The 14,273-nt window shown below is 35.3% G+C and overlaps 1 protein-coding gene across 1 annotated transcript in view; it reads left to right on the top strand.

Moving 5' to 3' along the window:
* Positions 1-13,878, top strand: part of GEN1 (GEN1 Holliday junction 5' flap endonuclease) — a 28,860-nt gene extending 14,982 nt beyond the window's left edge. Inside the window, exons 6-14 of the mRNA XM_019970669.2 lie at positions 388-461; positions 2,008-2,099; positions 3,575-3,725; positions 4,460-4,496; positions 4,587-4,667; positions 5,591-5,721; positions 7,718-7,779; positions 11,297-11,437; positions 12,019-13,878. Coding sequence (XP_019826228.2) covers positions 388-461; positions 2,008-2,099; positions 3,575-3,725; positions 4,460-4,496; positions 4,587-4,667; positions 5,591-5,721; positions 7,718-7,779; positions 11,297-11,437; positions 12,019-13,334 — 2,085 coding nt within the window. The 3' untranslated portion in view covers positions 13,335-13,878. The remainder of the gene's footprint in view (positions 1-387; positions 462-2,007; positions 2,100-3,574; positions 3,726-4,459; positions 4,497-4,586; positions 4,668-5,590; positions 5,722-7,717; positions 7,780-11,296; positions 11,438-12,018) is intronic.
* Positions 13,879-14,273: the final 395 nt, after the last annotated feature.

The raw sequence follows: 14,273 nt of genomic DNA, 5'->3' as shown, positions 1-14,273 counted from the left end.
TATTAAATGTTTCATATAGTCAAAGAACATGCCTTTTCCTGATTATAAATATTGCATCATTAGGTTAAGTTAAAATATTATCAAAATAATGAACATAGAAAATGAAATGCTGTTCATCTAAAATGCTGTTCCTCCCTCTCCTAAAATAAACTGTAAGTGCTTTTGTATGTAACCTTCTGACTTTTTTGGTTACATAAGTTAACACTGTAATTGCTATTTAACCTACAAATCTAAGCCACACCATATTCTCTTCTGCAGTTTTCATTTACACCTAACAATGCGTCTTGCACACGGAGAGTTACCTTCTTCTCTGAGCTGCACAGTCATCATCTTTCAATCTGTTCTCTAGTGATTAACATTTGAATTTCTTTTCCCACTTTCTGAAAGGGAGTCCCTGGAGTTGGAAAAGAGCAAGCATTAAAACTGATAAAAATTTTGAAAGGGCAAAGTTTACTTCAAAGGTAACTAAAAATTATTTTTGCTTATGACATTAGTCTTCTAGTCTTGTTGAATTTAATAGTGTGTAAAATAAGTATTGGGCTTTCCAAAAAAGGGTTTTGTATTTTTAAGCTGATCTATATTTTCATTGACAATCACTTATTTATTCTGGCATTTTCCAAAGAAAGTTGAAAAGAACATGTCCTAAGCCATGCTTTGTATAGTCAATATTATTAGCTCACTACAAACACAAGTAGGAAGATGTCACATTTGTTTATTTATAACCATGGATGTTTGCCATAAGCTATCTTAGACTATTTTATCAACAAGTAAAGATAAACCAATATAATTTTATATTTAAAATTGTTTTATATAAATACTTCAATACTGTATTTTTCTATAAATGAAATGTCTGACATGTTGCAAATATTTAATTAGTAACACTTGGTCAAAAGTTTTACTTCACTACCCTTTGTTCTGTATTCACAAATTATAATGAATTTAGACTATATGATTTGAGGATTCAGGCTTCTCTGGTAGTTCAGAAGGTAAAGAATCTACCTGTGATGCAGTAGAGCTAGATCTGATCCCTGAGTCTGGAAAATTCTCCTGGAGAAGGAAATGGCAACCCACTGTAGTATTCTTGCCTGGAGAACCCTATGGACAGAGGAGCCTGGCAGGCTATAGTCAATGGGGTTGCAAAGAGTGGGACATGACTGAGCAACTAACACTTTCACTTCATTTGAGGATTCAGGAAAATTAAGATAAGAATATACTGAAGTTTGCAAACTGTGCTGTTTTGTTTTGAGCTTTCAAAACGAATCTATCAATTATATTTCCTTGATGAGGGCAATGTTTTATAAAAAATGAATATTGATGATAATAAAGCATAGAATGAATAGAAGGAAAGGAACCAGGACACTGAGACAGTTAAAATAATCTTGGCCTCCAGTAGGTATGAGATAGTGAGTAAATGAAAAGAAGCATCAAGTGGTAGAAATGAAGATTGGAATGACCATGAGTAAGATTTCAGATATTCATGCTCTTTCCTAAGATGCCTCTCTTTCCACTGTAAGGCTAATGATAGATCTAAGACTTTAATAAACTCATTATTAACATCAGCGATTACTATTTTCCAAAGCAGGAAAGCAAAGGTGTACTTTGGCATGGGGATGAGTTAAGGAACGATTTGGGAATTGTGAAGAATAAAAAAGGAAAAGCAAACAAATATGACTCTTGGCTAACTATAAATCGTTCTTATTGAGACAGTTTCAGCAAAGGCGAACTTTTGGCAGTATTTTATGTTTGTCTTCACAGTTGAAAATAATGAGATTATATTTTCTTGTAATAATCCGTCATTCTAATTTTTATTAGTTTAGACTAACCTTCCCCTGAGTTTTAAATTTTTTTATGTTTTTATGTTCCCAGGCTAGGACAGCAACTTTACTGCCAAAGGGAAAGTAAGTAGGCAAGTGGAAAGGAGCAGAATAGCCTGACCTTTGAGAACATGGCAGTTTGGTGACCTTAGTATTTGTTTGTTGTTTTTTTTTTAACCATTTTCTTTTGAAGGTTTAATCAGTGGAGTGAAAAATCTTGTTACTCTAATTCACAACCAGTACTCGTTAACAAACTGGCTCATTGCTCTGTGTGTTCCCATCCAGGTAAGCGGACATAAGGAATGATATCTCTAGAACACTGCTGTCAAGCTACCTATGTTTAGTATATACCTATGTTTCATCTCTATTCCTTTGGTATTTTTTACTTACCTACCTTCCTTACCAGATTGGGAACCCGCAGAGTCAGGAGTTGTGTCACATAGATACAGTAGACACTCAGTAAATACTTACAGAATGAAGTAATGTCATATCAATGATAGATATAGGATAACTGTAGCTTCAAACTGCATTATCAAATTATTTCAGTGTTAAAATTATGTTTTCAATGTAGAAATCCATTTTAAGAAAAAATTGTACTCATAAATCTTAGGGGAAAATGGAAGTGAAACCCCTTGTTTTTATATCAGTAATTTGTTTATATTTATATGGTGTATTTTTATTGTGTGTGAAGATAGTGACTTAACATTAATTTCTAATACATGTTCACTGTTACTGAAAATAGCCTGGATTCTCTTCATTAGTCTTGATTGAAAAAAATGATCTCCCTGGAAATTCCCTGGCAGTCCAGTTGCTAATACTCCGCGGTTTCACTGCCAAAGGCCCGGGTTCAATCCCTGATCAGGGAACTAATAAATAGATAAAAAAACCCATCTCTCTCTTTGCAATGTAAGAATTATCTTAAAAAAAAAAAAAAAAGGTGTTTCTGACATATACTGGGTCAAAAAAGCCTTTTGCTCTCAGGAGAGATTAGAAGATCATGTTAGCTCATCTTTTAAAAGAAATTCTGCTCTATCTATTTTTCTTAATATATTTTCATTGGTATTTAAGAATTATAGATGATAGCATGGAAGAAATAAATGTGTTTATAGATAAGATGCCATTCTACAGGCTGTTTGTTTTTTTTTGATGCCTTATGAATGATGGTTTTAGGTCATATCACTTATATAAGCTCTCATATATTCTCAAGACAGTACTGAAGGTAGTCATGCTTTCCTTTTAATGGCCACTAGGGCCCAACATCCAGGCCACAACCAGAATTTGTTTATGTTCCAAGCTTAGTTTAAAAACAGCTATATAGATAACTGAGAGCTAGCCACTAGCAGAGGTAATAACTGCTGTATTCCTTTCATATTCCTATTTTTTAAAATTCCAAGAATTATTCTATTGACTAAATAATTTTTTACCAACAGTATCCTTCTTGTGTGTAACTACCACGCACTGCACCGTCTTCTATTCATTACTCCAAATGTACAGTTTCATATTACAAATTAACACTTTCAGATAGAAGAGTAATTTACAAAAAAATAGTGTCAGTGATGGTAACAGCTAAGGACTCAGTTTATCCTAAGAATTACTATTGTGTTTATTACTCTATTAAAATGTATTGAAACCCTTCTATATGCTAGGTGTTATGCTAGGCAGTGTTTGTTTTTGAAAATTTAGGTAAGGCAAAGAAAAAATGTATATAGAAGATAATTCTAAAAGGCAGTGAAAATTATACTTTTTGTGTCTCCGTAAAGGTTCATCTAAGGATCATGAACGTAATGGATGCAAATTATGTCAAACTGATCGATACTGTGAACCACATGATTATGAATACCGTTGTCCTTGTGAATGGCACCGTACAGAACATGAGAGGCAACTGAATGCTGTAGAAAACAATATTAAGAAGTAAGGTTATATTTTTGTACTCAGTGTTTTCTGCTGTGTGACCTATTTATATACCTTTGGTTGAATTATTTCCACATAACTTCCCCTCGTGTGTAGATTAATGTTTCACAAAATCCCTTTCTTGATTCTGTTCAAAAGTTTGGCCATCTTATGAGATAGTAATTTAATAATATTTCAGTGAGAAGGTTGATAACTGGTATACTATGCAAGGACACTTTTCAGAAAAGGAGATTAGAGGTGATAATTTTCAGTTCAGTTCAGTCGCTCAGTTGTGTCCGACTCTTTGCAACCCCATGAACCTCAGCATGCCAGACCTCCCTGTCCATCACCAACTCCCAGAGTCCACCCAAGCCCATGTCCATTGAGTCGGTGATGCCATCCAGCCATCTCATCCTCTGTCGTCCCCTTCTCCTCCTGCTCTCAGTCTTTCCCAGCATCAGGGTCTTTTCAAATGAGTCAGCTCTTTGCATCAGGTGGCCAAAGTATTGGAGTTTCAGCTTCAACATCAGTCCTTCCAATGAACACCCAGGACTGATTTCCTTTAGGATGGACTGGTTGGATCTCCTTGCAGTCCAAGGGATTCTCAAGAGTCTTCTACAACACCACAGTTCAAAAGCATCAATTTTTCAGCACTCAGCTTTCTTTATAGTCAAACTTTCACATCCATACATGATTTTAAAGTCTATCTAAAATTGCCTGATTATATTAATAACCTGTATATAACTTATTTTCAGAAAAGCTTGCAGTTGTGAGGGATTCCCATTCCATGAGGTAATGAGTAATAATTCAACTATGTGTTTATCTCAGAAGGTTTTTATAAAAGTTTGAATGTTCCATGCTTACTTTCTCTTCTCTTGCTAGGTTACTCAAGAATTCCTTCTGAACAAGGATAAATTGGTGAAGGCAGTCAGGTACCAAAGACCTGATTTATTATTGTTTCAGGTATTTGAAAATAAACTCTTACTTTACAGTGTAAAGTTGGATACTAGAAAGATAAGAAGAGGTAATCACTTTGATTGCTCTGGGAGGAGGTTTGAAGTAGATAGCTATTGAATGCATGTATATTTTGCAGGCATTTATATCTACTTTTCATTCCTTTGTCACACAGTAGCTATATATTGCAAACTGTAAGACAAATCACAGTTATGCTGTTCTTTACAAGACACCTTAAAGGCCTTGTGTAGATATGTTGTATTCAGGACTGTGTTGAGGGAGAGATGCTAATAACTGGAGAATGTAAAGGTCAAGCATATTGTTACGGAAAACAGTACAGTTTATAAGCACATTGACCTAAATTTAAATTCGGACAGTCTGTCACTTACCATGTAACCCTGGATATGTGTTTTCCTCAAAATTAGAAACAAGATTACCTATCTTGTGAAGTCACTTTGAGGATTTGATGAGACTATTTGTATTAACCCTTAGTACAGTAAGTAGAAAAACAGTCACTCGATAAACTGTAACTGCTTATTGCTTAGCTCTACCAACCACAGTAATAATAATGGCAACCAACATTTATTGAACATTTAAAATTTGATATCATATTTAACACATTGCGTGTAATCTTCGCTAACTTCATAATCCGTGTGCTGGATTGTATTTTACAGAGAGAAAACATGAGGCTGAAAGACGTTAAGTAATTTACCCAACATCTAGGAAATATGCTGGCATTCAGACCCAGAACCCTCACAGTGAAATCATTGTGCAATATTGCCTCCTTAGGAGGCTCACTGCTTATGGGAATCTTCTTGTTGACACAACTTTAATATTAGTTATCTCTTATGGAAAAGATAAGATCACCTGAGAGTGCTATTTGTTCACCAAGAGATAGTGAAGTCTTATTATATTTTTTATTACATTTACAGAGATTTACTCTTGAAAAAATGGAGTGGCCCAATCACTATGCATGTGAGAAATTGTTGACACTGTTGACCCACTATGACATGACAGAAAGGAAGCTCGGTCGAAGGAACTCTAATCAACTGCAGCCGATTCGGTAATATAAAGAATTGTATGGACAACTCCCTATGTTTTCATTGGAACATCTTATGATCTAAAGTATTCTTCTTAATGTCTTTAATAGTAGGATATATCAATATATCTCTTTGTTTTAGAAGAATGGAGGAAAGGTCTGCTGGAATATTAAAAGCTTGTTCAGGGGTTAGTGTCAAGATAACATAGTAAGTTAACGCTTTGATACTTTTCAGCCTCAAGCATGTAGTAATAATAGACTGTTAAAGAAATATAAAAAGTTGTGCTGTGCTAAGTTGCTTCAGTTGTCTCTGACTCTGTGTGATCCTACGGACTTTAGCCCGCCAGGCTCCTCTGTCCATGGGATTCTTCGGGCAAGAATACTGGAATAGGTTACTGTGCCCTCCTCCATGGGGTCTTCCCGACCCAGGGACCTGTGTCTTTTATGTCTAACCTGCAGTGGCAGGTGGGTTCTTTACCACTATTGCCACCTGGGAGGCCCCTATAAAAAGTTGTAGCTAGGCTTAACTAGGTAATTATCTCAGTGTCAGTGGACCAGAAAGGGAACAGAAATGTAAGTGGAAGGGCTGAAACTGAGAATTGGTGACTCTCAGTGAAGGGTATATGATTATTCATTTTACTATTGAAACTTTTCTTAATGTTTGAAAATTTTCAAAATAAAAAGTTTTGGGAAAGTATTAAAAAAGATAAGTTCCAAAGGAGTCACAATCCATTAGCATACATCTTTGATGACAATAGTAGACGTCAGAATAATGGAGTAATATTTCAAAGCTTTGACTAAAAATAATTGGCAACCAAGACATCATTAAAATTATTCACTGGCTGGCAAGACACTTGCAGACATATGAAGATTAAAAGTTTGCCACTCACAGACCCTCGTTAAAAGCACTGCTAAAAGTTGACTTCAGCAAGAAGGAAAATGAACTTGGGGGAAATTGAGGATAATAACAAACAGTGGTCAGCTATAGAAATTGAAAAAATATATTTAGCTAATTTAATAAATTGAATGGAAAAAATATGTATATACATATCTTTATAATGCTTGATAGTATATGAAAATTATAATAAACTGACACTCCCAAAGTATGCATGTAAATAGTTAAGGATAATCACTAAAACATGAGAAATACCACTTCTATCTTTAAAACCAGTACATAAAATAGGAATGTACAACTCCAACCAAAAGAATTATAGGAAGGTGGAAAGGTAAAATAACAAAGATGAGCTTAGTAACCAGAACCGCAAATAAGATGTATGAATAAATCCAACTATGTCAGTAATCATAATGAATGTAAGTGGATTAAACTCATATATTAAGACATTATATTAGATGAGTAAACAAAATTTAGCAATATTCTGCTTTATAGGGCACGTGCAGAATAAAACTATATTAAGTTTGAAAATAAAACAGTTTTAAAAGATTTGGGAGAATGACATTGAAACATGTAAAATATCATGTAAGAAACGAGTTGCCAGTCCAGGTTCGATGCACGATACTGGATGCTTGGGGCTAGTGCACTGGGACGACCCAGAGGGATGGTATGGGGAGGGAGGAGGGAGGAGGGTTCAGGATGGGGAACACATGTATACCTGTGGCGGATTCATTTTGATATTTGGCAAAACTAATACAATTATGTAAAGTTTAAAAATAAAATTAAAAAAAAAAAAAAAAAAGATTTACCAAGGCAAAAATTTACCAAAGTGATGTAGCAAAGTTAATAGAAGCAAAATAGACTTTAAAACAAAAATTGTTAATATGTAAAAGAGGAACACTGAATAATAATGACAGGAAAATCTGATAAGATCTAACAATTATAAACACTATCTTTTAAATAAGCAAATCAGAAATAACTACTCAGTAGTTCCCCACAGAATCTTTAGAATATTATTAAAACAATAAAAATTAGTGGGCATTGAGTTATTCAGTCAACAAATTGAAGATTTCCAAATAACTCGTGCAATTAGACCCCATTAGATGTGTGGGTTTTTTTTTTTTTCAGAATCGTTAAAAACCGAATCAGAAATGGAGTTCATTGTTTTGAAATAGAATGGGAAAAGCCTGGTATGTACATACTGTAAGCAAAATTTATAACATTTAGTCATGTATGTTTAGCAGATATCATATGTAAAACGTGTATATAAAAAAGAAATGAATCACATACACCAGTGTACCTGTGCTATATGTAACTCATAATAAATTTTAAATGTCTTAAATTGATATTCCTTTTGTAGTTAATGTTTACAAAAACAATATGGAAATGGTTTTGATGTCTATTTCTAAAGAAAATACTACTACAAATAGTCTGGTCATTGGATTTCACTGTATAGTCAGTTCTCAAGAAATGAAGGTTGCTGATAGCACCTGTGGTGCTTCCTTTCCTTTTTTCCTTTCTTCCTTTCCTTCCTTTTCTTTCTTTATTGTATTTAGTTTTCATGGGAATTTATAGTGTCAAGTGACTCTATATTTTCTGTAGACAGAAATACAGTGAGCTCTGAATTAGCTCCAAAACTGAAGGCAGGGGAAGAACTGAGCACTTAAAATGGAAAATAATCCCAAATTCATTTCTGTTTGGCTTTGAAATTGGATTGTATGACTACATGTGACTGAGTGAGAGAATAGATTTGTCAATAAGTTCTAGTTGATGAACGATAAAGAATTACATAAGCTGTTCAAGGGAATAATAAAAAAGTAGCTAAAGAATTTTGAAAACCGTGTAGAAACAGTTTCACCTACTACAGTGTATTTTCAGCAAAGACAATGCCATTAACCCAGTTTGGCCATGCATCTCTTCTATCTAGAACTCAGGGTTAGGTGCCCACTTTCACTTATCCTTGTTGGAGTTAATCCCTTAAGGAGAAAATGTACCCCAGGTTGCTTTAAGAAATACTCTTAAGTTCCCTTGTTTCCATTGTTTCTACTTCGGACACATTAACTTACATTTCTTGATAGTTTGGCTTCTTATGTAGTTTTGCCCTCATATAGGATAAACATAAGAATCTAGTGTACTGTTTATGTATCTCATTGTAAATGTACACATTAGCATTCTCATTTTTGTTTATTGACTTGAGTTATTATTATTCTTGTGAGTCCAAGTAAGCCTGGGTATTTCCTTGAGAGACTGATAATCTTTGAAACTCAATCTGGAAAATGGTAATAGTTTTGATGACCTTTCAATTCTGTTCTTTTCAGAAGCTACTGCTAAAGAAAGCCAATGTTAAAGTTTTAGAAATTGTCTGTTTTCATTCTTTATCTGGAATTTTACACTTATGATACTGAATTAAAACTGACTAACCTTTACATTTAAGGGACTAGATCTGATAGAGTGCCTGATGAACTATGGACTGAGGTTCATGACATTGTACAGGAGACAGGGATCAAGACCGTCCCCATGAAAAGAAATGCAAAAAAACAAAATGGCTGTCTGGGGAGGCCTTATAAATAGCTGTGAAAAGAAGAGAAGCGAAAAGCAAAGGAGAAAAGGAAAGATATAAGCATCTGAATGCAGAGTTCCAAACAATAGCAAGAAGAGATAAGAAAGCCTTCCTCAGTGATCAATGCAAAGAAATAGAGGAAAACAACAGAATGGGAAAGACTAGAGATCTCTTCAAGAAAATTAGAGATACCAAGGGAACATTTCATGCAAAGATGGGCTCGATAAAGGACAGAAATAGTATGGACCTAACAGAAGCAGAAGATATTAAGAAGAAGTGGCAAGAATACACAGAAGAACTGTACAAAAAAGATCTTCACGACCCAGATAATCATGATGGTGTGATCACTCACCTAGAGCCAGATATCCTGGAATGTGAAGTCAAGTGGGCCTTAGAAAGCATCACTACGAACAAAGCTAGTGGAGGTGATGGAATTCCAGTGGAGCTATTTCAAATCCTGAAAGATGACGCTGTGAAAGTGCTGCACTCAATATGCCAGCAAATTTGGAAAACTCAGCAGTGGCCACAGGACTGGAAAAGGTCAGTTTTCATTCCAATCCCAAAGAAAGGCAATGCCAAAAAATGCTCAAACTACCACACAATTGCACTCATCTCACACTCTAGTAAAGTAATGCTCAAAATTCTCCAAGCCAGGCTTCAGCAATACGTGAACCATGAACTTCCAGATGTTCAAGCTAGTTTTAGAAAAGGCAGAGGAACCAGAGACCAAATTGCCAACATCTGCTGGATCATAGAAAAAGCAAGAGAGTTCCAGAAAAACATCTATTTCTGCTTTATTGACTATGCCAAAGCCTTTGACTGTGTGGATCACAATAAACTGTGGAAAATTCTTCAAGAGATGGGAATACCAGACCACCTGACCTGCCTCTTGAGAAATTTGTATGCAGGTCAGGAAGCAACAGTTAGAACTGGACATGGAACAACAGACTGGTTCCAAATAGGAAAAGGAGTACGTCAAGGCTGTATATTGTCACCCTGCTTATTTAACTTATATGCAGAGTACATCATAAGAAACGCTGGAGTGGAAGAAGCACGAGCTGGAATCAAGATTGCCGGGAGAAATATCAATAATCTCAGATATGCAGATGACACCACCCTTATGGCAGAAAGTGAAGAGGAACTAAAAAGCCTCTTGATGAAGGTGAAAGAGGAAAGTGAAAAAGTTGGCTTAAAACTCAACATTCAGAAAATGAAGATTATGACATCTGGTCCCATCACTTCATGGGAAATAGATGGGGAAACAGTGGAAACAGTGTCAGACTTTATTTTTGGGGGCTCCAAAATCACTGCAGATGGTGAGTGCAGCCATGAAATTAAAAGACGCTTACTCCTTGGAAGAAAAGTTATGACCAACCTAGATGGCATATTGAAAAGCAGAGACATTACTTTGCCAGCAAAGGTCTGTCTAGTCAAGGGTATGGTTTTTCCAGTGGTCATGTATGGATGTGAGAATTGGACTGTAAAGAAAGCTGAGTACCGAAGAATTGATGCTTTTGAGCTGTGGTGCTGAAGAAGACTCTTGAGAGTCCCTTGGACTGCAAGAAGATCCAACCAGTCCATTCTGAAGGAGATCAGCCCTGGGTGTTCTTTGGAAGGGCTGATGCTACTAAAGCTGAAATTCCAGTACTTTGACCATCTCATGAGAAGAGTTGACTCATTGGAAAAGACTCTGATGCTGGGAAGGATTGGAGGCAGGAGGAGAAGGGGACGACAGGATGAGATGGCTGGATGGCATTACTGACTCGATGGACGTGAGTTTGAGTGAACTCTGGGAGTTGGTGACAGACAGGGAGGCCTGGTGTGCTGCAGTTCGTGGGGTCGCAAAGAGTCGGACACGACTAAGCGACTGAACTGAACTGAACTGAACCTTTCTCTAAGCTGTTCCTACCATCTTTAAAACAAGAGAAATTTAAAGTTTTAATTTAAATGGAACTTCATTCCAGCTCTTGCCAGGTGGAAAAAGATCACTTCTGTATCAACAGATTATTAGAATAGAGATGTTGTAAGATTTACATGAGTTATCCATTTGTGATAACCTAGTTGACCTCGTAAAATGCGTTACCTGGGAAAACGGAGTATTTCAGATCTGTTAGTAAGGTTGTTTTATTGTATTTTTAATCCGTTAGAACATTATACTATAGAAGATAAACATGGAGAATTGGCTGTACAAACAATAGAAGAAGAGTCATTGTTTGAAGCAGCTTATCCTGAGATTGTTGCTATTTACCAAAAACAAAAGTCAGAAAATAAAGGGACGAAACAAAAAAGTAAGTATCCCATTTGATAACTATTTATGCTGCACACATAAATGAACTGTCTTATTTGAATCTACCGTGTCCAAATTTTGCTAATTCTGTAAAATCAAGAGTAAGGATTATACTCTTGCTCCTTTGTCTTGACATACTTTGTTTTAAAATATGAAAACCTGGAAAAAAACATTCTGCTCTGAGTCTGGTAACTTAACTGAGTGTTAATAATAGTAATTATACTAACCATTTATTGACCAATTAGTATGTATAACATATTTAGGATTATAAATACATTTTATTTCCCAGAACTCAGTGAAGAAATTTTAACATTATTTTATAACATGACAGTAATAACAGTATTTCTGAAAGAAAATATTTTATAATATTTTATTAATAATTATTTTTGTTATAATTAGTTTATAAACACTAATTAGTTTATATAATTTATAAAACAGTTTTCAGGAATGCATTGAGACAAAAGAGGAAAAAATTGATCATATAGATTTCTGATCTGAACTCTTTTTTATTTACCCACATTAAAGAAAATAAAATAGATTTAAAATAGATTTTAATTGTATTATGTATTTGTTTCTTTTCAGGCATGAAAATTAAGTCTAAAGGAAACAGTTTGCTAGAATCAGATGAGATGATGAAAGTTCAGTCACATATGACTTTAAAACCCACATGGGAAATCTTTCCTGATCAGAATTCCAAGTTAAGCTTGGAAATTTCCCCTTGTTCTGCATCACCCGAGGAATCTATTTCCACATCATTGAATGTCTTGCTTTTAGCTGAAGATGCTGCCTGTTTGACTGCACAGGAACAGTTAATATCTTCTCCAAGGTCTTTGGCTATGCAGCAAATTAAAGATATCAGTAAGTCTCTAATTGCAGAATCTAGTCAACCTAGTACCTCATCCCATAATATATCCGCAGTTGCTGATCTGCACTTGAGCACCATCGACTGGGAAGGTACTTCTTTTAGTAAATCTCCGGCCATCTCCAGGAACACATTTACTCATGGTTTAAAATCGGAACTTGAAACAGCTATTCCTGACAGTTTTAAAAATAATCCAGAGCAGTTGTGTTGTGAAGCAGAACGACACACCACCAGTGTTAATAAACTGTCCTGTTGGGATCTTCAGAAGACTAATCCTGAGGAGCACCTACTTTCTGGCATTAGTGATTTACATCTTCAGGATTTACCCTTAAAGGAACGAATACTTATAAAATCATATCCTCAGAATACTGTAGAACCAGATGTTGGCCTAAAAACTTTGTCCTTACTTACTGTAAAAGAACAGTGTGTTGCTAATAGTACTTCTCATTGTCCACCACATCTTTCCAAGGATCTGGGAATTCATTTGCAAAATGAACCTAGAAGCTGTAAAGTTCTAAAAGGAGACCAGCTATTTCAAGAAAATGATAAATCAAATACATCTGTACCCTTGTCTGTCAATGACCCAGGAACGAAAACCTCCAATGTTAGAACTGGGCCACCAAATGCTACTTTAGATCGTAGTAGAAAAGCTGGCATTCAAATTGCTCGGAAAACTGTAATGAAGAAGAGTGTGTGCCTTGACAGACTTTCCTCTGATGAAGAGAGTGTCCCAAAGTTTGGGAAAGCTAAATCCACAACTCAAAAAATGAAGCAGAGTTCTCAGAAGCATAGCCCAACCCAGTTCAAGAAAAATGATCCCAACAAATTGAGTAACCCTAAGGCATATATTAAAGAAATTGAGCAGTGTGTCCAGGTTTATAAAACAGCTAGAAATGAAGAAGCCTGTCTCCCAGATGCAGCAAAAGAGCCTCCGAGTTTTCTACGTAACCATAAGGATAAAGATGACTCTGGTACCTGTTTGGATAGTCCTCTTCCTTTAAGTCAGAGATTAAAACTAAGGTTCCAAAACACTTGAAATTTAAAGTATTCAGGTATAACTTAGTATTCTAGTACTGATGGCATTAGCAGAAGCAGAAGGAAGGTATCTGATTAATGTGTAGTAGAAAAATTTTATGTAGTTCTATATATTATGAGACCCTTGCCATTTTAATCAAAACTGTAATTAAAATGTTCCCTAAAACTTTGGTTTTAAAGCATTATCCTCTGTAGTGAAAACTCCAGATAATGTATATTTTTATAACAGACTTTTTCCATTTTAAAAAATATCTTTATTGATTATGCTTTAGTTATATCCTTGAAATGTTAGCATAGCACTAGACAGAGTAAATGCTGTGCCCATTTGTTCAGTTTTACTCATTTCTTCCACAAGCCTCTAAAGCATTTTTGGATATTACAACTTGTTCCCCAGAGGATAACTCTTTATAATTGCCTGCATTCTCATGTCTTCTGTTGTACCTTTCTGGGAGTTACATTTACTTTCAATGTGAAGATACTTTCAACTGCTCTTCCAGTTTCAGTAATCTCATTCTCTTTTGTGAAATAAAATTCACAAAATTGTATATGTAGTGAAACTCATGGTTGTAGTAGTTGATTAAATTTGGAAAGCTACTTCTTACATATCCCCAGAGGTTCACAGGTATGCCAAATGGACAAAGATTTGAAACATAGAATGTATAACCAGAAGAGGATTAGAAACTTGCTCGGGATCATGCAACTAATTACTAGTGGTATGAGAATCAGATTTCTTTTTTATAGCTTTTTTTTCTTTCCCTTTTTGTAAAAAAAAAAAAAAAAAAGAATCTGTGGCTTCCTAGGTGGCTCAGGGCTGAAGAATCCTCCTGTAATGCAGGAAACACGAATTTGATTTCTGGGTCAGGAAGATCCTCCTGGAGAAGGAAATGGGATCGAACCCAGGTCCCCTGCATTGCAGGCGGATTCTTTACCAGCTGAGCCA

This window comes from Bos indicus, chromosome 11 (genome assembly GCF_029378745.1).
Source record: "Bos indicus isolate NIAB-ARS_2022 breed Sahiwal x Tharparkar chromosome 11, NIAB-ARS_B.indTharparkar_mat_pri_1.0, whole genome shotgun sequence".
NCBI lineage: Eukaryota > Metazoa > Chordata > Mammalia > Artiodactyla > Bovidae > Bos > Bos indicus.
The sequence above is the reverse complement of the archived record's forward strand: the minus strand, read 5'-3'. Positions and strand labels throughout refer to the sequence as shown.